Source organism: Peromyscus leucopus, chromosome 1 (assembly GCF_004664715.2).
Source record: "Peromyscus leucopus breed LL Stock chromosome 1, UCI_PerLeu_2.1, whole genome shotgun sequence".
Taxonomy (NCBI): domain Eukaryota; kingdom Metazoa; phylum Chordata; class Mammalia; order Rodentia; family Cricetidae; genus Peromyscus; species Peromyscus leucopus.
The window spans coordinates 84067562-84091985 of record NC_051063.1 but is presented as its reverse complement, the minus strand read 5'-3'; the positions used below and the strand labels follow the sequence as shown (position 1 = coordinate 84091985).

Sequence of the window (24424 nt, the reverse complement as noted above, 5' to 3'; positions counted from 1 at the left end):
TTTTATAATAGGGTATTGGGATGTAGCTCAGTTGTAGAACATGTATTTAGCCTACTTGAGGCCTTAGATTTAGCCGCTGGCACCACAAAAGAATAAAAATAAGCTGGGCAGTGGTGCCTTTAATCCCAGCACTCAAGAGGCAGAGGTAGGTGGGTCTCTATGAGTCCAGCCTAGTCTACAGAGCGAGTCCCAAGATAGCCAGGGCTACAGAGAGAAGCCCTGTCTTGAAAAATAAAGAATTAAAGGGAAATAAAATTAACATAGTAACTATACAGAAAAACATCTACATGAATATAATAGTTAATAACAAATTGTAAATTGATACCAGGAAGAGTGGTATTTTGGCAAGATTAATGTTTTTTCTTTGCTGTTTATTTCTGTAATATTTGTGTACTTTTTTATTTAAAAAGTAATTTATTAGTTTGTATATGTACATGATTAGCAGCTAAGCACATGCCACCAGCACCACAAGTGTGGAGGTCAGAGAACAACTTTGTAGAGTTGATTCTCTCCTTCCACCCTCAGGTGGGTTCCAGGGATCCATCCCTGGTCTCCAGACTGATGCAGTTAGTGCCTTTTCCTGCTGAGCTGTCTCGAAGCCTGTATTTGTATTTAATAATTACATATTTTAAAACAAGGAAAAACGGATGCCTTATAATTATACAGTGACTCTAACTTTGTTTTTGCTTCTGTTGAAACAGGTGTGAGTCATTCTGTCCTAAAACAGGTTGCTGAACAATTTCTCAACATGAGGGGTGGCCTTGGTTTGGCTGGTGCAAAAGCCAAATACCGTGGAGGTAAGTATTCTTTCTCCTGGTTTAATAGCATATGCCAATGGCATTTCTCTGCAGAAATAGCATGTGGGGGCAGTATTGGCTTGATTGTTACTACCAAACCATACACAGACCCTAATCTTAGTTAATTAGTACTGTGTCATAGAGAATGCTGATGAATAAAACCAATGGTAATAAAGCTATTTTTTCTTACTCCTCCCTCCTTACATGATCCCAGGTGAAATTCGAAAGCAAAATGGAGACAACTTGGTCCATGCTGCTATTGTAGCAGAAAGTGCTGCCATTGGAAATGCAGAAGCAAATGCATTCAGTGTACTTCAACATCTTCTTGGTGCTGGACCACATGTCAAGAGGGGCAGCAACACCACCAGCCTCCTGAGCCAGAGTGTTGCCAAAGGAAGTCAACAGCCTTTTGATGTGAGTCCAAGCAGTCAGTATTACCTGTTTTAGCTTTCAGAAACATGTTATTTGTGATAACAATTTCGATTATCTATTAATGATAGTCTGATTTTAAAATTCAGAATGAACAAATATAAGCTCAAACTTAGTGTTCCAGCAGAGGGGAAGGGAGGGATAAAATGCTTACTTTGCAAGCATGAAGACCCAAATGCAATCTCCAGAAACCATGTAAGAAGGCTAAATGTGGGGGCACATGCCTATAATCCCAGTGCTGAGAGGTGGAGACAGGTGGGTCTCTGGGACTCCATGGCCAGTCTGCCTTGCCCACTACATGAGTTCCAGGCCAGTAAGAGACCTAGTCTCAAAAAACAAGGTAGTCATTGTCTGACAGATGATACCCAAAGTTGTTGTCCAGCCTCTACACACATATACACACACGCATAACAAATACATTAGATATATAAAGAAAGAAAATAATAATAAAAGAAAGACTTCATGTTCCTTATTTCCCTAGATCGTAATTGTTATCTTCCTTTCCTGTTTCTGTTCCTGAGGCTGCTTTCCCTAGATCCTAATTGTTATCTTCCTTTCTGTTTCTGTTCCTGAGGCCACTTCCTGGGTTCTGCTGGTCTTGTTTTCCAAGCAAGTGGGCAAAAAAAAAAAAAACCAATGAATTGTTTACAGACATACACCTCCATCTTGAAATTAAATTTACACAAAAATGATGACAATAAGAACAGAAGGCTCAGGGCTGGAGAGACAACTCAGTAATTAAGAGTACTGACTACTCTTCAGAGGACCCGGGTTCAATTCCTAGCATCTACATGGCAGTTCACAACTGTCTGTAACTCTAGTTCTAAGAGATCTGATACCCTCACACAGACATACATGCAGGCAAAACACCAATGTACATAAAATAAGAATAAATAAATCATTTTAAATTGTTTTTAAAAAAAGAATGATGTTTTTGCTTTGGTTTGTTTGTTTGTTGACAGGGATTCATGTATCCCAAACTAGTCTCAAAACTCGCTATGTAGCTGAAGATGACCTTAACTACCTAATATTCTTGCCTTTACATACCAAATGCTAGGATTACAGGTATGTGCCACCATGCCATGTTAACTTTTGACACTTTTATGACAGAAAAATGCTTTCAAAATGTCATCTTTGCATCAGGAATGTATGAAATGTCAACGAGGCATGGTAGCATACTCTTGTAATCCCAGCACTTGGAAGGTGAGGCAGGAGGATCAGGAGTTCAAGGCTAGCCTGCACTACAGACTAAGACCTGCCTCAAGTGAGAAAGAAAAAGAAATTGTGAAATGTCAACCAAGTCTTTATAACTCATTGGCTTTTAGTCTGCCTTTAAAGGACAGATGAGCTGAGTATGATGGTGTACATCTGTAATCCTAGAACATGGAAAGTCAAGACAGTAGTAGTTCAAGCAGGCCCAGCCAGGTAACAAGTTTGCAGCCAGCCCAGACAACATAACACTCTGTCTCAAAAGAAAGAAAGAAAGAGACAGACCTAGAGAAATGTACTTGAGAAATGTACTTGAGAATGTAGGACTGAACAGTGGTCAGTTTCTAGTACAGTGCACAGAACGTGTAGGTTTGTGCTTCAATAAATCCTCAGTCATTTGACAGCTCAGTGGAAATTACAGTCTACATTCTTCTGGAGTTTGCCCTTCTGTTTAACATTTGAGTGGTACTTTTCAACCTTTTTAAGCAGAGAAACTTTTTGAATATGATTTCCCAGTTAAAATGCACAACACAAGCATTTTAACTTAAAAAGAAATTTTGAAGACAACTGTGAAACCCTTTGAATCTTCTGTTCCCTGGAACACAGTTTGAGATCCTTTGTCCTAAATTTAATCTCCCGCAGATTTCCTTTCCCTTGATTCCTCATCCATTATTGTCTTGATGTGTCAGTTTTCACCAGTGTATGTTACTGATGCTCTTGTGTTAGAACACCAGACTAGGACTTGTTCAGACTTGTTCAGAAATGAGCCAGAAGTTCGAGGTGTGTCTAGGATTGTCTTAGAATATAATTAAAGTTCATGCCTTATATAGAATATTTATGCTTTACATAGACTAAACCAAAGGTTTTCAAGCTAAGAAATTGTTTGAATAAGAATCATCTAGAACACAGGCTTGAAATGTGGGCTTTTCGGACTGCATTCACAGGGACATGAGTTAATAAATCTGTTTCAAGATTGTGAATATCTGTATCTTTTAACAACTTTGGTAAGATGTGTGTGTGTGTGTGTGTGTGTGTGTGTGTGTGTGTGTGTGTGTGTGTGTCTATATTAAATAGTCCACATAAATACTATACAGTGCTGTTCTGGCACTCAAGGTCAACTACAGGAGCTTGAAACTTGACTAACTCTGTTATTCATGAGTTAAATTTCTTGCTACCTTAGATGTCACTAGGCAAAATTTGTGTCTAGGCCTTTGTCTTTAGTTTGTAGGAGAAGTACAATTGGTGAGACGCTTGGTACCAACAGCAGAATAAAGAAATCAAGTCTGTCACATGCTACAGTCCTTATCACTAGACCATACTGTATGCTGTAATTATATTTGTACTGCCCTTAGTCATCAAGAGAAGCTTTGAAAAGCTCAATACAGAGGAAGGCTTAAATGACACAGACACTTTTTAAAGCTTTGAAGTTTGGAAAGGGAATTTATACAGAATATTTCAACCCTCACCAGAATTAAGTTATTATCTGTCTTGCTTATATTACGAAGATGTAAATTTTTATCCAAACCACATAGAGGAAATTGTGATCTCGTCTGCCAGGAAAAATATTTTAAGTTCCATTGTATTTCAGGTTTCTGCATTTAATGCCAGCTACTCAGATTCTGGGCTCTTTGGAATTTACACTATCTCCCAAGCTGAAGCTGCTGGAGATGTAAGTACAAACTCATTAACTCCCAAAGCTTTCTCCCATTACCTTGTTTTTAGTTAAATGTGAAATGTCTGAATACGATGGTTTGTAACGGATCTCTATGGTATGATACCATTGAATAATCTGTTACAGGGAAAACTTTTTCAAAATGTATGTTAATGCTTACAGGAAAAAGGAGTACATACTTTGGTTCTGCTTAGACATGTGGTTCTGACATCTGTATTTCAGAACCCAGAAGAGGTCAAGTCTAAGATGCATATTTATGGGTCTTCATTGTAGAGATGGTGTTAGTAAGAAGGCTAGTGGTGTAGCTCAATTAGTAGAGTGCTTTCTTATAACATATGAGGCCCTGGGTTCAGCATCATCACAGAAACAGTGTATGGTGGCACATTCCTGTAATCTAGTAAGTACTCTTTACCCCAACACTAGGCAGGTGTAGGCAGAAGGATCAAAAGTTCAAGATTGGCCTCCGCTACATAGTGAGTTCTGGGCCAGCTCTGGGCTACATGAATCCTTGTCTCAGAAAAAGAAAAAAAAAAAAAAAAAAAAAAAAAAACAGAAAGAAAACCAGCTGAGGTTCAGAGAAGTAACACGATTTGGGGGCATGGAGGAAATAGCAAAAGAAAGTAGTATTGAGTGCAAAGGAATGAAAGGTTGGTGGAGGTAAGAGGAGCTGGGTCTATAAAGAGGAGGCTGGAAGAGTTATAGGGCAGTTTTTACACTGAGAGTTTTAAGTTGAAGGAAATGTTCATAAAGATAGGTTCAAGCAGATACAGAAGTTAGAAAAAAATAAATGGTTCAAATTTGGGAAAAGAGCAGGTAATCTCGAACACAGGACATTTTAGTTTAGCAACAAAAGCTAATATTGGAAGACAATACTAAGTCCCACATGGAGGGTAAGAGAAACTTGAAAGTATGAGACTTGGGAAAGTAAATGGCTAAAAGCAGGGAATGGACCTGCAGCATGTCCAAAGTCTCCTTTAAACAGTGACCATGGATTCAGAGTATAATCATCCAGGATGGGTTTATAAGTTTTAATCACTGGCATTCACTCCCCTAATAGGAACATGAAGGAGGTGGGTCACAGGATTCTTGCCAGTTTGGAGTCCTAAAAGTAGGCAAGTTAGAACTAGGAAGAAGATCCGAAGTAGTTGAAAAGATTATCAGGAGTTACTGAAGGGATGGTTTGTGAATGTGGGCCAATTGGAGAAGCCAAGGGGCCTGACAGATTGAAGGGAAGTAGACAAATTAGAGATGTTGATAAAGTGGGAGGATAAGGACAGGATGATTAAAGAGTGAGGCCAGGGCTTTGGAATTGGAGACTGAGGGAATTGTGGAACCTTAGGCAGTTCTAGGTTATGTACAAGTCTGGGGTTGTGGCCATGGAAATGAGTAACAAATATGGAAGGGAAATCAAAGTCTTAGAATTTAGGTGGTTACAGAGAATAATAAGCCATGGGTCCAGAATGGTCAGGATTGAGGTGGAGAAAATCCTGGATCAGATTCTAATTTATTTGTTCAGCAAATATGTACTGAGTACCCATGTCAGTGAAACTTTGGATTCTTTCTCTTTTGATTACCAGACTGTGTCCCAAGTGTGTACAAGCCTTCCAGGTTAATGTTTGCATGTGTTGCTAGTAAATCATAGCTTTATCTTCCTCAAGGAAGAGACATCTTCTCCAGCCAGTTTCTGCCCTATGCCACTTGATGTTTGTAAGAAGCTTAGCTGCATGGATACTACCAGTTATATCTTTATATATTATGTATGTGTGTATAGGTGCAGCTTCATTTCTCATTGCTGTGACAGAGTCAAAATCTAAAGGAAAGGCTTTATTTTGGCTCAGTTTCAGTTTGTCATAGAAAGGAGGGTGTGGTGGAGGAGTTCACAGAGGCAGCTCCTCACATCTTCTGGAATAAGATGCAGAAAACAGGAGCAGGAGGAGCTCTATCCTTCCAGGCCCAGTGACTGTCTGCTCACTGGGCTGTGTCCCAGACACTGTCACCTCTCAGAGTTGCACCACCAGCTGCTACAGGTTCAAGCATAGGAGCATCAGGAGAACATTTCACATGAAACCCACAGATCTGTATAAAAAGTGGCTTTAAGGAGCACATGGTGACCACAAAGTTCCAGTAGATACTAGAATTTCCTGTTGTGTTTTTGCCTCAGTACAAGGGCATTGATTACCTTGGAAGCCCCAGGCTCTGGCCACTGATGACCACTTTTCCTAGGTTATCAAGGCTGCCTACGACCAAGTAAAAGCGGTTGCTCAAGGAAACCTTTCTGGTGCAGATGTCCAAGCTGCCAAGTAAGTTTCTATATTAATTATATATCTCATACTTACTTAAAAGCTGATTTAAAAAAAAAAAAACAATACTGTACACTCATAGAATTGAAAAGTAAAGAATATATTAAAAAGGAAAGGTTATAATTTAGTGGTGGTGACTTGCCTTGCATGTACACAACATGGGTTCTTTTCTCAGCACAGCAGAAATGACCCTTGTTTCCCTTCTGAGGGTTCTTTTTTAAATTTATTTTATCTGTGTGAGTGTTTTGCCTGCATGTATGTGCATAACATGCATGCCTGATGCCCTCAGGTCAGAAAAGGGTGTTGGATCCCCTGGATCCAATGGTTGTGAACCACTGTGCGGGTGCTGGGAATCAAACCACATCTTCTGCAAGAGCAACAAGTATTCTTAACCACTGAGCCATCTCTCCAGCCCCATCTTTTTTCTTTTTCATGTTTGGGCTCAGCCATGTCATTACATTTGTGTGGAGGTCAGAGGACAACTTGGAGGAGTTGTTCCCTCTTTCCACTGTGTGGGTTCCAGGACTGAGTTTGGGGTTACTCTGTTTGGCAACAAGCACCTTTACCCCCGATAATTCATTTCCAGTATAGATAACTCAAGTGCCTTTTGAGGGTGTGTTTGTAAGGAATAACAATTTCTTCATAGCATAATTGTGAATTGAGTTTGTCTGTTTTATTTAAAAAAAGGAAGCTTTTGCATCCATATTTAAACCGTGGGGCATAGAAGACACCATATCTCACCATACTTTCCCACATGCCTTCTCCATCATGCTCCTCCCTCATTGAGATAAATCCTGATGGAGTAATGGGATTTGGGGTGTGTGTGTGTGTGTATATGTATATGTGTGTATGTAATTATCAGCCAAGTGGATGGTGCATTAAGAGTCCACATACATAGATATTTTCCTTATTAAAAATGCATGGAAATAAAATAAAATAAAAATAACTAAATAAAAATACAATCATAGGAGGACATGAAAGTGCACACCTTTAATCCCAACACTTGAGAAGAAGAGGCAGGCAGATCTCTTTCGTACAAAGCCAGCCATAATGAGTGTCAGACAGCCAGGGCTATGTAGAGAAACCCTATCATTAAAAAAAAAAAAAAAAAAAAAAAAAGGCAGCAATGACAAATATATTTTCTTCACAAGTTAAAAGTTGCTTCATGACCAAAACTCACCCTAAACATTTTACATAGATTATAGATCTAAGCTATACTCCAAAATCAAAAGACAGCTTTTATTGAGTGTTGAGTACTGTTTTGTATTAATAGCTTTCCAGACAGTGATGTGAACTAAAGAAATACAACAGACTATTCAGCCTGTTTGATATACATTTTCTATCTTGTTAAAAAGAAATAAATAAAACTGACCCCTGCCTTATAATGGACAGGAACAAGCTGAAAGCTGGATACCTGATGTCTGTGGAGACTTCAGAGGGTTTTCTGAATGAAATTGGGTCACAGGCTCTAGTTGCTGGCTCTTATATATCACCACCCAGCTTCCTTCAACAAATTGATGCTGTGGCTGATGCTGATGTCATAAAGGTAAGCAAATAAAATCTGTGTTTCAGCCTTAGATTGTTTAACCTTAATGACCCGCTTTCAGAAGAACTACATACGTTTCCTTGGGGCCTGTGTGTTGGTGTGGAGAACAGGAGAACTCTTTCCATCATGTCTACGGTCAGCTTCCCTAGCAACTTGGGTGTAGTGTCTTCCTCATTCAAGGAAATGCCCATTAGGTTGAATCATTTTAAACTCTTGTAGGTCAGGAGGAGTCAGGTAAGCAACTTCACAGGTTTCATGGCTGTTTACTGCTCCTTTACCCCCAAGAAGCACCTTGCAAGTCCTTTACCATGCAGGGTCTCATGGTTTTCTACATCCTTTCAGCATAAGACCTTCTATTGCTAGTTTTCCTCATCCACTCTTAAATTATTGTTCCCTACAAGATGGAGTTGTTTGTTACAGGTAGGTATGGTGGTGCACACTTTTGATCCCAGCACTTGAGAGGCAGAGACAGGCAGATCTCTGAGTTTCGAGGCCAGCCTGGTCTACAGAGTGAGTTCCAGGATAGTCAGGGCTACACAAAGAAACCCTGTCTCGAAAAACCAAAAAAAAAAAAATGCGTTGAGTACTAATCGGGTGAACCCCGGTACACATCTGCAGTGCTCCCTTTTCTACTGTAGGTATCTTATCATCTTCTCACCATTGTGTGCAGACAGTGGGATGGAAGAGACGGGCTGCTTTTAGATACTAACCTTGTCTGCATTTCAGTTGGTCCCAGAATTCATCATAACATAATCTAAAAAGTACACTTATATGTAAGGGCTGTGTGAATCCCTGCTCACCCACATCCACCACCTTCTCTTGCATCAAAAAAGCTAACCTAGGTAACATAGGAGCTCCTGCTCTACCTAGTCCTGCCCTTTGCTAGGACATATACTATACCTTTGAATTTGAAATAATGGCATGGAGAATACCAGGCCAGCCAGGCATGGTAACATGCCTGGAAACCCCCAGTATTCTGGAAGCTAAAGCAAAGATTGTGAGTTTCATGCATCTTGGACTACATACTCTCAATACTACCTCCAACAGCCCCTCTTCCAAAATAAAAAGAACACCAAGACATAAAATGTACTTTCGTGTTAACAATGAGGGTATTTTGGTCGATCGTACAGAACAAAAGTGCAGCATAGCTGCAGCCATCCTGTCCTATTTTGATTGGCAGTAGGGTTTTTCTTGTACCCCTTTCAAAACTGTCCTCATCCAGAGACAGTCTCCTGCTTGCTTAGTTCCCATTCAGAATAAAATACCAACCATCTCACAGTTCATTGTCTTATGAGGCTGTATTACAGAATTGCTCGCTTAGAATGTCGTGTCCATAAACTCAAAATACATGGTTTACTACTTGATGATAGCATTATTTAACTTCCTGTCTTTTGTTTAAGGCTGCAAAAAAGTTTGTTTCTGGCAAGAAGTCAATGGCAGCAAGTGGAAACTTGGGACATACACCTTTTCTTGACGAGCTGTAACAAGTGTATTCAAGTGGAGCCGACTGAGCCTTTTCTCAGCCCAGACCAGCAAACACATGAAAGTCAGGTCTCTTAACTTAACATTCAACACTTTTCTCAATGAAGTACTTAAAAGCATAAATATAAATAGTTACTGCCAGCTGCCCTAGGACAAATAAAGCATTATGTGTAAGTGCCTTTTCTTGCATTCTTTCTAGGCAGTCAACAGTTATTTATTATATGATGAGACTTTTTTGTTTTAAATGCTTTAAAGAAGACAGTAATACAGTAGTTGAGTTTACCAGTTACATCAATTAAGAAATTTCACAAACTGTTAAAATTGAGGCAGCTCTGAAAGTAAAAGTACCAGATTATTATTGGTGGCTTTTCAAATTAAAAACAAGTTTAAAATTGCTCATTTGGGGATAACAAGTGAAAGGTCTGGGTTTTGCCCTCTTTATTAGATGTGTTTCTAAGGACCATCCTTCGTTTGTGTCTGACTTTGCTTCTATGCAGCAGTTTTCTCCCTTGTCTCCTTTAATTCTCAGCCTGACATTCCAAGTAAAAGTATCACTGAAAGGGTGTAATGTAAACAACCAGCCCAAAACAAAGAAAACTTTACCTTAAAAAGCAAATGGTCAGCCGTGATGATTGGGTTCCTCTACTTGATATTCTAAAAGCTGAGTGAATGATGATGTGATTCTGAGAACAGATCTGTGGAACCTGTTATACCACAGGGAAGGAGGTCCTGAGCTATTAACTGAAGGTCTATGAAGGTTTTTTTGTAGTCCTAGAAGAGCTGCTAAGTGCTGTAGGAATTCTACAAACCTATACATGGTAAGGCACAAAAATTGGATATTTAAAAATAAAAATTTCTGTGGCCACAGATTTGTAAACCAGTACCTAGCCAAAATTTGATACCTGCTGACCTTCACCCCGTTCCACCTGTGCATAGTCCTCCAGCCAAAAGGCATCTGAGTTAGAGGAAGCGCCGGAGGAGGAGGAAGAGATGGCATTATCATGCTCCACCATTGTCCAGTATGGAGAAGGGGCCCTCAGGTCTTTCTTGTCATCTTTGTGAATTACAACATCATGGTTAACACCTTTCCCAACACTAATAGTGTGGTCCTTCTTTTTATATCCATGCCATTCTGTGGAGATTGATATCGGTGTCCTTACGGGGTGATTCCAAACCGATCGAGGATATCTGTAATACTTGAGTCTTTTATCTAGAACTGCATCTTCATGGTCATCTCTGCTTACAAAAGACCCATCCTTTGCCTGCTCCGTTGTCTTTGGTGAGCTGAAATGAAGAGTGAATGCAATATATTCTTAATGTCTTAGCAGAGTTCGCTAACAAAACATATTATAAACTACTTTGTCTCGTAAATTTCAAAAAATAAATAAAATATTTGGGGCTGGAGAGATGGCCCCTAAAAGGCAGCTCACAACTGCCTGTAACTCTAGTTCTGGAGGATCATGTACCTTCTTCTGTCCTTTGTGGACACTGCACTCAACTTACACATACACACACAATCAAAAATAAAGCCATTGTTTTTTCGTGTGTGTGTGTGTGTGTGTGTGTGTGTGTGTGTGTGTGTGTGTGTGTAAACCTAGAAATACAAATTACCATCATTATTTTCTGCATCATTGAGTGTTGATGAAATGGATTCTTGGTGCTTGAATACTTTCAGATTTATTGATTTTATGTGGAGTGTTTTTCCTGCATGTATATATGTGTGTCATGTGTATGCTGGTACCCATGGATGTCAAATGAGGTTGTCGTATCTACTGGAACTGGAGTTATAGATAATCAGTATTTAAACATTTAAAGTCTCCTAACAAAACATTTTATAGCTTTCTTTGATAATCTACAGACATAGGTCATTACTTTCTGATTCATTGATGAGGCTGCCCGCCCCCCCCCCCCACACACACACACCTCCCCCACTGCTCTAGAGCTCACCCCACCCCACCCCACCCCCTAGCTTCAAACACTCAGATCTGCCTACCTCTGCCTCCCAGGTGCTGGGAAGTTTTACCCTTTGAACTAGAGAAACATCTATTAAAGGTTGAGGATCACATTTTAAAATATTTTTTCTCAACCATAAGTATAAATCCTGCCTTATTATTTCACACTACTTTAAAAGAAACCTTTACAATTTAAGCCAGACCACTAACTAGACTCTTATGAGGCCTTAAAGGATGAACTAATTTCATTGTGCTTTGAGTGACAGATTCAGTCTGGCCCTCTAGACCAGAACTGTTCTCATGGGTCATATAGCAAAGATAACTCATTACCAGGGGTAATGGTGAGCTTTAAGATTCTTCAGCTTGCTAGCCATTAGTAATTCTGGGGTGTGTTTCTTTTTCCCCTAGACAGTATTACACAAGCTGTCATTCTACTTGTTGTGGATCACAGATACGGGTTTGTACAGCATTCTTACCCACATCTGTTATCGCCAAGTTTTCAAGGCTTTTCTTTTCCAACTTGCCCCTGTCCATGGCTTGATCACTGGAACATGGGCGATGCTTGGACTCTGCTAGCTCACTTGCTGTTACATCCCAGAACAGTTACTGGCCCCTGACCTTACTCCTCCTGGTGCTCCTGCCCAGCAGACCCAAAACTGGCCCCGTGCTTATAGCTGTGTTTCTAAGAATTTAAGCAACTTTTCCTAAAGTTTCTCTCTTCTATTAATGATGGTATTGAACAGAGTTTTGTTACACACAGCTAGTTCTAAAGGGTATGAAGGGAAGTCAAACGATTTTGGGACTACGATTGTTTCTCTCTGCCACATGCAGACCTCCCTGAACAGCCAAGGAATGGAGGTAAAAAACAATCCATGTTACCTTTTTTTTTTTCAGCTTCAGTAGGTATCCTTGGTTAGACAGTAGCCAAGGGTACTTAATAAGTCTAGGCTCTTATTAACCTGGCACTAGATGATAAAGGCCCAACCAGTAATTCAGGGTTAGCTGGAAACAGTTGACCTCTACAGAGTGATAGATGAAAGGAATAGCCTTTACCATGTGCACACAGCATCTGCTCCTGACAGTCTACTAACTGAAAGAACCTTTCCTACCCCCGCCCCTTCCATGTCCCCATCACATACGTTACTAAGATTCTTTGTGCTTTGCCCAATTGAGGAAGGAATTCAGAATGTGCATCGTATTGTTTAGGGGCATTAGCCTTTTATATAAGTTATGCTACTTACCTCTTTGCTTTTAAAGAAAAAAATCTTCTGTCCTTAAATTTGATACTCTGATTTCAAATTCCTCAGTGTGATATAAATACTTAAAGTTGCCAGGCAGTGGTGACACACTCCTTTAATCCCAGTACTTCAGGAGGCAGAGGCAGGTGGATCTATGTAAGTTTGGCCATCCTGATCTACAGAGCAAGTTCCAGGATAGTCAGAGCTACACAGAGAAACCCTTTATCAAATAAACAAACAAACAACAAAAAACTTAGGAGTAACACTCTCCAATATGAGGGCTTCCAGCTCCATGTGGCTGTTGATTTTAAATTAATTACATTTGGATAAAATTTTAAAATCCTTAGTTGCATATCTAAGGGCTTAATAGCCACACGTAGCAAGTTTATACGTATTTCTGGGCCCTTCATTTCTTCTAAAGTGAGAGTTAAAAGGCTAACAAGATCCAGGTGTGTTGCCGGGCGGTGGTGGCGCACGCCTTTAATTCCAGCACTTGGGAGGCCGAAATAGGCAGATCTATGTAAGCTCAAGGCCATCCTGATCTGCATAGTTCCAGGACAGCCAGAGAAAAAAGATTGGGGGCTAAAGAGATTGCTCAGTGGTTAAGAGCATTGACTGTTCTTCCAGAGGACCAAGGTTCAATTCCCAACATCCACATGGCAGCTCACTCCAATGTCTGTAATTCCAGGGGACTTGACACCCTCACACAGACATACACACAGGCAAAACACCAGTGCACAGAAAATAAAAATAATTTTTTAAAAAAAGATTGACAAGAGAATTAAATAGTACAGTACTTAGGAAGTACTTTGCAGTGCACAGGATGCAGTAAGCAATGAATAAGCACTCGCTGTTATTTATGATTTATAGTCAAATACTGATTTTAAAAAGATATTTTCCCAATCTGCTTCATCTGAAGTGGCAGCTGCCCTCCCACTCAGGCCTGCACTGTCACCACGTGGGATCACAGGTCCATCTGACTTTTCAGGAAAAGTCAAAGATACTGATTCTTTCCATGAAATATTTGCAGACTTGGCATATAATTCAAATACTTTTCATTTTTAAGATTTTGAAATATGCAGAAAACAAACCAAAAAAAAATTTTTTTTAATCTACAAAACCTTGACATGAGTGATGGCTACCACTCATGTCAAGAAATACTGTTACAGCTACTGGTTAAACCTCCCACACATCTTCCTTGCTAAGTCACTGCTCTTTCTAGGTGGTGAGCTGTGCAAAGGACACCTGTGGGCTACATCTGACTCTTCAGTCCCAAGTTTGGGCATCTGAAGTAAGGCTGGTGTGTAAAGGTCATTTTCTGGTCTTGGTCTTTAGCTGTATTTCTGAACAATGTACAGCTACAGAAACTGGCTCTTAAGAACTTCTGATGGATTAAGAACTGCTCTTGTAGCAAAGTCCTGGATTAACACTGAAGAAAGAGCCTCAATTTCTAAGCACCCCTGGCACACTGCTTTTAGAAATGTGATCACATCAATGATATAATTAAAATTGGAACCATTATGGAAAGACACAGTGCTATGAACACACATGACAGGTGGTTCTGATTGTACCAACACTTGTAGGAAGGCCTCTCAGAACGTTTGCACTGAGCTTTGTAGAAATGAACAACAGCGTAAGCATGGGTGTGAAAAGCTGAAGGACCAGAGAACTAGAGAGATGGGGAGAGCCTAATGAGATGGAGCTGAAATGGTACACCTTCAGGGCACAGAACAGCATTGAAAACAGTGTACGGACTTTGGCATTTATCCTAAGAACAAGAGATCCTAACGTTCTTAACCTGGAATATGCCATGGTCATATTTGCATTATAAAAGGGTCATCCTGAGGGGGCTGGAGAGATGGCTCAGAGGTTAAGAGCACTGACTGCTCTTCCAGAGGTCCTGAGTTCAATTCCCAGCACCCACATGGTGGCTCACAACCATCTGTAATGAGATCTGGCACCCTCTTCTGTATACATAATAAATAAATAATCTTTAAGAAAAAGAAAAAGGGTCATCCTGAGCCAGGCGGTGATGGCATACACTTTTAACCCCAGCACTGGGGAGGCAGAGGCAGGCAAATCTCCGTGAGTTCAAAGCCAGCCTGGTTTACAGAGTGAGATCCAGGACAGGCACCAAAGCTACACAGAGAAATCCTGTCTCAAAACAAACAAAAAAAGTTCTTCAGCCACACATTTCTCACCATTACCATGTTCTATCAAAGCATATGGGACCAAATGACCATTGGCAAAACTTTGAAACCATGAACGAAAATAAATTCTTAAGTTACTCTGGCATGTGTTTTGGTCATATAAATGGAGAAAGAAAGAAAAAGCTGATACAACTGGCTTTTGATTCCAAGGATAAATGGGGGGGGGGGGTTGTTGTACATCTAAATGGAGATAAGTGAGTGATTTAAGATGAGTGGAGATAATATACGTTGCAAGTGTTTAGTGTATGGATAGTAACAGAAAACAAAGGCACTGAGGCAGCCTCAGAAACAGAAGAGCCAAAGACAGCTTTGAGGAACTCTAGGGGAAGAACCCTGAGGTAAAAGGAAAATAGGGGAGAGTGATTTCACAGAAAACTGGGGAAGATCTGTCAAGGGTGGGAATAAAAGGATTGGGTAGTTGCAAAGAGTCTAATGCTGCTTAAAGGCAAGCAAAATAAAGATGAGTCCATTGGAATTGCCATGAAGGTAGCAGACGGCCTGGGAATAGGCCTTGGCTGAGAAGAGATTAAAGCAGTGCCTATATTGGAGTGCCTGAGATGTGTGTCTCCTGAGGAAATGGAGAGCTCTATCAGCTTTCTCATCAAATTAGAAGGGCGAGCAGGAAGAGGAGTGGAGTTAGTGTTTACTAAGAAGGGAGAAGCTTATAAAAGGGCATTGTGCTGGTTGGGTTTGTCAACTTGACACAAGCTTAGACATATCTGGAAAGAGGGACTCAATTGAGACTTCTCCATTAAGTTGGGTATTCCCTTGGGATGGGAGGGCCTAGCCCATTGTGGGTGGTGCCACCCCTGGCCAGATGGCTGTAGATGGTATAAGAAAGCAAATTGAAAGCCAGTAAGCAGCATTCCTCCACATCCTCTTCAGTTCCTGCCCTGACTTCATTTGAATGATGGACTGTGATGTGGAAGTATAATCAAAATAAACCCTTTCCTCTGCAGATTGCTTTGGTCATGGTGTTTTGTCATAGCAATAGACACCGTAACTACAACAGGTATAAATGTTATTGGGAAGGATCCAGTAATGCAAGAGAGAGAAGAGGAAGTAGGATTCTCAGCACTGTGTGTGTTCTTACCCCTATGGAGGTCAGGTTGATGGCAGGTATCCCTTATCACATTCTACCTTTTTGAGAAAGTCTCTTGCTGAACTGGCAGTTCACCAGTTGGGCTAGACTGACTAGCTGGCCAACAAGCTCTGAGAGTGTTCTTCTGTCCTCCCTGCCACCTCTGGAGTTAGACATATTCCACCACCCCCAGCTTTTCCATGGGTGCCAGGATCCATACACAAGTCCTTAGGCTCTCACAGCAAGCACTTCACCTAAGCCAGTTCCCAGCCCCATCTCAACCTGCCTTTCAGGGCTGACAGACAGGCTGCACTGACATAGTGTGGGGAGATTTGGGGGGAGAGTACCCAGTTAATGACTGCTGACTGAGTGAGTGCCTTTATAACTACCACTCCCTTGTATGAGGTCCTGCGGAATGTCCTGTAGAATGTAGTTCACTAAGCCCTAGCGGTATAGCCAGCCCTCCTCCCACAGTTCTGACCATCTGATAGTTCTCACATTAAACCAGAACCCTGCACTTCACAGGCCTGGGTTTCATAACATTGTCCTAAAGTAAACTACTTACTGTGGGACTGGAAATTTGGTCTCGGGGATTAAGTCATACACATCTTGCCATTCCTGAGGGATGTCAATAAAGTCTCGGTAAGCCTTGATTTGTAGCACTGTTCCTATGGTGATATTTTGCAAAAGCTTTAAAAATTCACGGAGGGTATATCCTAACACGTTAGCATGTCCAACACTAATCAGAACATCACCTGAAAAGGGAAAAAAAGGTTAAATTATGATAATGGGTTGAAAAGAGCCATACTGATGAGTGGCTTTATTGAAATATTTTATGGATTCCTATGCTAGTTTATTTTGACCAAAGCCTGGCTTCCATCTTGACTTACTAAGAACATTCTCCTCCCGCATGAGTGTTCTTGGCATGATAAAGATGCCTACCCTAGTTCTTTAATAGCATTTTTGAGACATTTCTGAAGTTCTTAGCCTCTGGTAAAGAACCTAAAACCATTTAAAACCCAAACCATTTAGATTTAAGATTCTAAACATAGTGAAATGGGTGGCTGTAACTAGTAAAAGAGAAGCCACTTTGCATTCTACCTGCCTGGGATCACCAAGCTCTCTACAGCAAGTAAACTAAATTAAGCACAAAGCCTTCTGTTTGTGTTCTGCCCCTGTCCTAAATTAAATCAGCCAAATAACTGTATGATAATTAGATAATTAGCTTCTATCAGTTATGCATATGATATGTACATGCAGAAAGTGTGTTGACTTCAAAGAATCTAAACTTGTTCTGCCCCCTTGCCTCCACCTCTTCAGCATATCCCACTACTGCGCACCACTACAACCTGGAGAATTAGTTCAAAACAGAGAGCAGGACCCCCTCTTTAAAACATGCTATGTGGGGAACTGTGAGGGTCAGCCATGGAGCTTCGAGCACCCAGCAGGTGGAAAGAGATAAATACCTTAACAAAAACCTAGGTCCCCAAAAGGAAAGCTAAAAGGATCAATTTTTCACTTGTATGGACCTAACCCACTCCACCAGCTTCCACCAGCTTCCATCAGCTTCCACCAGCTACAGTGAAGATCTGTAAACTGAACCTGCATTGGGATGATGGGAGCATCCAAATCTCTGGACTCTTTGGTCTCTCCCCAAGCCTGGTTCTCCAGATTTTTTGGGCAATCCAGTCGGGTACTACCCTAAATTAAGTGCCTTAGCAATACTGTTTCCTGTTGTTTGTCATAAGGAGCATGAATACTAGCATCCAGCCAAGCCCATAAGGAGGAATACAGAAGGTTTGCACTTAAAGGACAGATTGACTCTGGGGAAAGTCTTAGTTATCAGTACTTTTCAGTGGGGAGCAGATGAAGTCCTGAGTGTATTGTTGTCATGGGCAAGGCCTTGTCAAGGACCCCAATACCCATGGAAGTGACAAAGCCTTCCCTGGGTGAGACTCAGAAGCATGACAAAGACTTCTTTTGGTTCAAGTACGAGCGTTTTGACCAGTGTGCAAAAACTTGGCAACTGCAGCTTCCTCCTCTTGGATGACTCAACCTGACAGTCCTCATTTACAGAGACCTGCTACTGAAACTAGCTAACTCCTCTTTCTTGTGCTGTACACAGTCATACTCTCCATCAGAGTGAGCACAGCCCACCCAATCCCAGCTTCTCTGTGTGTCTGTGGTTCCCTCAGTGTTGAACTTTCTTGATTCCTGTATTGTGTGTCAGGACCTTATGACTGATACAGGATGACAGGCTACCTGTCTGTGCATGTGAAGCTAGGAGCCCTCAATAACCTTCATCCCAAGACAGGTGAAACCTAAGCTTAGAGAGAGGGGTCGGAAAGAGGCTGGTGCTGGGTCCCACTGCAGGCTAGTCAGGAGTTACACTGGTCCTGAGGAAGTGTCCAAGCACTGCCAGGGACACATTTCTCTAGTGTGAGATTCTATTAGAAACAAAAGTTTGCATTATTCTAGAAAGCAAGTATGTGCCGGGCGGTGGTGGCGCACACCTTTAATCCCAGCACTCGGGAGGCAGAGCCAGGCGGATCTCTGTGAGTTCACAGCCAGCCTGGCCTACCAAGTGAGTTCCAGGAAAGGCGCAAAGCTACACAGAGAAACCCTGTCTCGAAAAACCAAAAAAAAAAAAAAAAAAGAAAGAAAGAAAGAAAGAAAGAAAGCAAGTATGTAAAAAGTCTGAGGAATCTTTCTGCATTGGTTTTGAGAACTAGATGGGAGATAAAGCCAGCCACATAACTGAGCTGGACATAGTAGCACGTGCCTGTAAAACCAATATTCAAAAGGCCAGGGCAGAGCCAGTGGTGGCAGCACAGGACTTTAATCTCAGCACTTGGAGGCAGAGGCAGGCAGATCTCTAAGAGTTCAAGGCCAGCCTAATCTAAAAATGAGTTCTAGAACAGCCAAGGCTACACATGGGAACCCTGTCTTGAAAAAACAACAAAAAAGGCTGAGGCAGGAAGATGGACCATTCAAGGCCAGCCTGAGCTACATAGTGAGACTGTCTCAAAAAGCAAGGCAAACAAAAACCAAAGCATGTACTGAAAGTAACTTCGGAATGAAGCAAGGTTTCTCTCGGAGCTACCTGCAGGCTGTGCAGTATGAAACAGCTGCTCTTCCTGCTGAGGTTAATTACAGTAACAAAGTTACCCTCTTAGGATGAGCTCATGTGCCTGATGTTAAAAGGTGGGTTTACAGCTGAAAACTATGGCTTGGCATCCTGCTTAATTATGTTGTAAGAGGGTGACTTTTATCAAGAGAACAGAAAATAAACAGCTTAATTCCCCGACCGTTCTGGCTTTAAACCAAATATGTTGGGGTGTGAATGTGATTGCTCTGGCAGGAGATATTAACACTGCCTTTCATAGACACCAACTGGGTATTTATGAACACTAACCTCATAATGCATCTTTTTTCTGCTTTAATAGGCTGTAGGAATGACATTGTATAAGCCTGTTTAGATTGCCTATATTAATCAACTGTGTAGCAGCCACACCACTACTGAAAAATAGGTTTTCTTTTTCTCTGTTCCTTCCAACAAGGATGTAAGTTGTACGCATTTTGTGTGGTTAGGATCACATTTGTTTAGCTCTCCACTGTTAGTAAACAGGATCTGGACATGGAAAGGAATTAAGGAAATGCAGAATGAATGAATGGATGAGCCTGGATATGGCCCACTGAATGAAAAAGGCCAGTACATGGCTACTGTTCACTGTCAAGGCTGTATTCGTATTTTCAAGCTGTAGCAGTATCTTAAGGCTTTGTATATCAGACAGACACAGAAAACCAACACCAAATTAACAAATCAAGATAAAACCCTGCAGACAAAGGACTTTAGGACATGTGAATGAGAAATAACAGGGCTGGCAGGTGTCAAATAAGGAGTGAATCCCATGATTGCCGTCAAAAATAATGGAAAAGCAGCCTTTGAAACCTAGACGCTGAGCAGTAACTGGCTTCCATGAAGAGATTTGGTGCCCAGAACGTCTGCATTGAAATCTCACTTCTTTCCAGGAGAGCCAGGCTAGCTACACAGAGAAACCTAGTTTCAAAAAACCAAAAAAAAAAAAAAAAAAGGGGGGGGGAGGAGAAAGAAATCTCACTTCTGCTCATTAGGCCATTGGTAACATGGTATGGGTTTTCTAGGTCATGGATTCAAATCTGACCTTTGGCTGCAATCCTTGTGCTATATATAAGGTAGAGAAAGATCAAGGGAGACCCCCAACATCGATCTGTGGCCTCTATATACTCCTCACACATATATATGCAGAAAAGCTAATCTATAAAAGACAACTAGCTATAGAGAAACCATAAGAATGAGAATTGGCAATATTTCTAGAGTACTTGTTTCTAAAGCTCTTCACAGTACTTTACCACATCCTAACAACCTCGAACAAAGATGAGATTCTCCCAATTTAGATATGAAGTCACTGAGGCTTGAAAGACTGACCTTGCCAAGGTCACAGAATGAGAAAGTAACTGATCTTGGACCTGACTTCAGAACAAATGGCCTCAAGTGGTTTCCCATCTCATGACTTCATCCCACTGTGCCTCCCCCTCTCCTCGGCACAGCACCAGGGCCCAGAACAGATCCTGGGAAAACATGTCTTGCATCAGACAGAAAATGCATTCCCCCAGGGACCCAAGAAGTTAGGTGATCCTGACAAGACCCTTGGGCTTGGAATCTGAGAGGGAAGGTTTAAATTCCAACTCCTAGGTGTACCTGGGCAAGTTCCTAAGTAGCTATATATTTGCATAGTGGTTTAGTGCAGAATATACCCCTGGGACTGTTGAGAAGGTGAAATGAGATCATTTGTCTCCACATGGTAGCTATGATTAACACCTCCCAGGAAAGAAGAAATCTTTATGCAGTCGTGAGCTGTGGAGTGATGCTGGTCTATGTTTGTCTCCCACTTACTGGGTGAAAGTGAACCTGGCGAGGAAGACTCTGCCACTAAGCTTCAGTCTCCTCACCTGCAAAAAGGAGATGGTGAGAACACACCTACCTAGAGTGTTACTAAAAACCAAATGAATAGCGAGCTAGCATGAGTTTACACATGCTAGCAACTGACTGGCCCATAGCGAATTCTCAGACAATGTCGTAGCCGAATGCTGACTCCCTGAAGGGGCCTACTTCCTATTTCTGTGGCTTGCAGCAGAAGGCAGGTGGGAAGGAGGCATGTGGGGACCACAGTCACCTGGCTGGAGTATCCCATCACTGGCTGCAGCCCCTTTATTGATGAGGTGACTAATCTGGAGGTAAGGCCCATTCTGGATGATGATCAGGCCCAATCCCAGGCTGCCCACGGTGAGTTTGGTCTGCTTCACTTTGTTCAAGCTGTGTACAGACGCCTTGCCCTTGAGGCTGTATCCTTTTTCTAACAGAACAAGAGGAACTTGTTTCAGTCATTTATCAAGACAACAGCATGGCAGTGGTGTTGTGGAGCTCTGAAACCGCACTTTGGGGGCACTTATCCAGTCAGTTACCTAGTCTTCAGTTCCCCCTTTTGGAAAGGGTGTGGAAGTTAAACAGGACAGCTAAAGGGCTACTCTACAGTGCTAGTACATCATGGGTGCTTAATATCAGTTGTTATTATCATCATCCATTCACTTTGGAAATGTCTACTGATGCAAGCAGTGTACTCAGGCCCTGGGTTTACTATGGGCTCATTGCCCTCGTGGATCTTAGAGCCTAGTAGAGGGCACAGCTGTCTGTCAGTTATGCAAACACAAATTGGATGCTAAATAGGAAGAAAGGGCAGAGCGCTCTGAGGGTAAACAACAGGGCACCCAAGTTTCACATAGGGATAAGGACCGTGTTTCCCTGAAAGGAGTAAATATGCATCAAGGTGAGAGAACCAACGAGCTAGATGGGGGGAACAAACAGAATCAAGGCTCTATGGCAGGAAGGAACCAGCCTTGATGGGGATGTGAAGGAGCAAGCAGCACGGGAAGGTGGTGGGAGGTCCACTGCCTGGCAGATAGGCCGCCATCCAGGCTTACCTAAAGGAAATCTTGGAAGTCATGTAAGCTGGACATGATCACATTGTCATTGTTTTAAATAAAATCACCATGCTGGCTGCTGTGTGCTATGTGGAACCCAGAATGGAGCTGGGAAATGTAAAAGCAGACTGCAGTCACTCGGCATGCCACAGCCCTGCCAATTGAAATGGACCTTGGTAGATGTACACAGCATCCGGGAGGAGATATACCGCTCCACACACAACTCCTTCTGTAAGGGCCAGTGGTGCTCTGAAATTCACCGGGCCTTGTATGATCCGGATCACTGCTGAGATGGGCTTCCCAGCCTCCCATAGGCAGCTGTGGGGACTCATGAGGCTCCTGGCTGTCCTCAAAACAAATGTCCTTGCTGGACAACTCCAACAACTTCAGTTGGAGAACTGAAGCTTACAAGTTAAATGTGCTTTAAAAGTCATCTTGTTTTGAAAGAGAGCAGTGGGGTGGACAAGGTGGAGCAGCAGCGAAGTCTAACAGCCTGAATCCAATCTCCAGGACCCACGTGGACGAGAACTGACTCCCACAATACCCACAATACACACACAGGTATAATTTTAAAAATTTAAGGAGAGCAGAGTGAAAGGATTCCCTCTATACAGGATTCCACATTTAGCCATTCTCCACGGAAAAAGCAAAATTTTAGAAAACATGGGAAGTACCAGAAATCGGGGTGGGAAAAGGGCAATTGCAAGGTAATTTAGGGGAGGTGAACATGTTCCCTCACTAGATTGTGGTAGTGGTTAAGAGTGTCATATATTTGTCGAAAGTTAGAGCTGTCCACTGAAAAAGAGTATCTCGTTGTATCTTGATGAACAAACAGTGGTTAAGAGATTCCCATGTGTGGCCGCCATTTTACAGGCGAGGCAAATCTAGGGAGGCTTGGAACCCAAGGCATCATCCTTTTCCTATTTCTCCATTTACCATTTTTGCTTTTGAGGAAGCCCTTCTCCATTGCCCAGGGCGGGGCTCTCTTGATCCTCCCAGGAATCTGTCCAACCTCCAACTGTTTGGAATCCTGGAGGCAGAAGATCAGGACCACAGGCCACGGGGCAACATTGGCGCCGCCCGTCCCTCAGAATGGCCGCCAGGGGGCGCTGCAAGGCTGCTTCTCAGCTTTTGGTCCGCCGCCGGATAGTCGTTTCGAGGCTGCAATAGATAGACCCTGGAAAACGTGGAGTGGAACAACTCCAATGTAGAGTGTGAAAATTTATATGGGGGAAAAAAGGAAAGTTCTGCAGGAACGAGCAGAGTGCCTGCTTCACACAAGGCTCTTCATTCGTTGGTGGGGAAAGTGGGCACAGGGCAAGAGGAGAGGGGGGAGGGCCTGCAAATGTGAGCAACAACGTTGCTGGAGGTCCGGAGAAGATCCCAGGATCCCCTTTCACGGTGGTATCAAAATATTGTTACATCAACCACGCTAATTGCCTTCCCAGTGCACTTTATTCGTGTGTGTTTTAGATGAGAAGGGGCCAAGAATGGCCCCAAAACAATGAGTCACTGTTAGAAGATGGATTATTGCTTCCTTTGCTTTCCCAAAATAATCCTTCCTCCCCCCCACATTTACCCATACAACAAAAATTCACTAGAAGCCAGTCTGTGGCTTCTGGAGATGCTGAGGACATGAGAGTATATGAGACAGACAGACTTTACCCTCTTGGACAGACTTTACCCTCTTGGAACACACACGCACACTCACACGTACATTTTCTCCCCAAGACAGGGTTTTTCAGTGTAGCCCTGGCTGTCCAGGAACTCTCTCTGTAGACCAGGCTGTGCTTGAACTCAGAGATCCACTTGTATCTGCCTCCTGAGTGGTGGGATTAAAGACGTGCGCTACCACTGCAGGGCCAGAACTTGTATTTTCAATACAGATAAAGGGGAAATTTTTAGGAAACTATAAATTATGGAAAATAAATTCTAGAAGAAAGAGAAAATAGTATAGTGAAGTGGGTCACCACTCTGATGAGAAAAAAAGTAACCACCTTGCTGCAGGGTATCCAGCCCTTTAACAAATAGCAAGCAACACCTATTGGAAGTCAGGCTGTGCCAAGACTTTTAGGGCAAACCTGGGTAGGTCTCAGCTTAGTCTTGTTTCTCTAGCTCTGGCCAAACAAAGCAGGACAGGTTTTCGTTGGCTAGATCCCATCTTCTAGAGTTTCAGGCAAAGAGTACCTCCCACTGCATTTCTTGTGATGGGCCACCTTTTCTAGTACAGCAGGAATCTACTCAGGACCCAAGTGTACTTAATCACAAGTGCATCCTTTACCTCCATCTTCCTGCCGGCGGGAGAATGATGAGAAAATGTGGGGATAATGCACATTAGCCTTCTCTCCTTCTTGGGTGGGAAAATCTCTTTGAGTAGATGCCAAGTTCACGCTGTCTAGGAGGAATGTGTGACACAAACTCCCAAGGACACTGTGCTGTCTAGACTTCCTGTCAGAGTTAAGTAACTTGGCCTTCCCCTCTCCCCTC

The 24424-nt window shown here is 42.2% G+C and overlaps 2 protein-coding genes across 4 annotated transcripts in view; one reads left to right on the top strand and one right to left on the bottom strand.

The window, feature by feature from the left end:
* LOC114692176 (cytochrome b-c1 complex subunit 2, mitochondrial) overlaps positions 1-9609 on the top strand; it is a 31458-nt gene extending 21849 nt beyond the window's left edge. The window contains exons 9-14 of the mRNA XM_028867833.2: positions 702-797; positions 1012-1211; positions 4024-4104; positions 6331-6407; positions 7800-7953; positions 9354-9609. Coding sequence (XP_028723666.1) covers positions 702-797; positions 1012-1211; positions 4024-4104; positions 6331-6407; positions 7800-7953; positions 9354-9437 — 692 coding nt within the window. The 3' untranslated portion in view covers positions 9438-9609. The remainder of the gene's footprint in view (positions 1-701; positions 798-1011; positions 1212-4023; positions 4105-6330; positions 6408-7799; positions 7954-9353) is intronic.
* Positions 9610-9708: 99 nt separating this feature from the next.
* Pdzd9 (PDZ domain containing 9) lies at positions 9709-23082 on the bottom strand. 3 transcript variants are annotated; one of them, XM_028867834.2, is made up of 4 exons: positions 22874-23082; positions 21133-21312; positions 16482-16671; positions 9709-10719 (listed from the first exon to the last, which is right to left on the bottom strand). In XM_028867834.2, exons 1-4 carry the CDS (start codon positions 22902-22904, stop codon positions 10320-10322), a joined length of 801 nt encoding a protein of 266 aa, XP_028723667.1. In that variant the 5' UTR covers positions 22905-23082; the 3' UTR covers positions 9709-10319. The 3 variants fall into 3 exon arrangements, with proteins under 3 accessions (XP_028723667.1, XP_037066908.1, XP_028723668.1); XM_037211013.1 differs by lacking the exon at positions 21133-21312 and having other exon boundaries at positions 22874-23073; XM_028867835.2 differs by lacking the exon at positions 22874-23082 and having other exon boundaries at positions 16482-16534; positions 21133-21204.
* Positions 23083-24424: the final 1342 nt, after the last annotated feature.

What these genes read in the sequence shown, in the direction of transcription:
- Pdzd9 (XM_028867834.2), bottom strand. Translation starts at nt 22,904, where the DNA reads ATGGAGAAGGGCTTCCTCAAAAGCAAAAATG. An exon ending in CTTCCTCAAAAGCAAAAATG is followed by an intron (nt 21,313 to 22,873) that starts GTAAATGGAGAA and finishes TTGTTCTGTTAG; the next exon opens with AAAAAGGATACAGCCTCAAG. An exon ending in TGATGGGATACTCCAGCCAG is followed by an intron (nt 16,672 to 21,132) that starts GTGACTGTGGTC and finishes TTCCCTTTTCAG; the next exon opens with GTGATGTTCTGATTAGTGTT.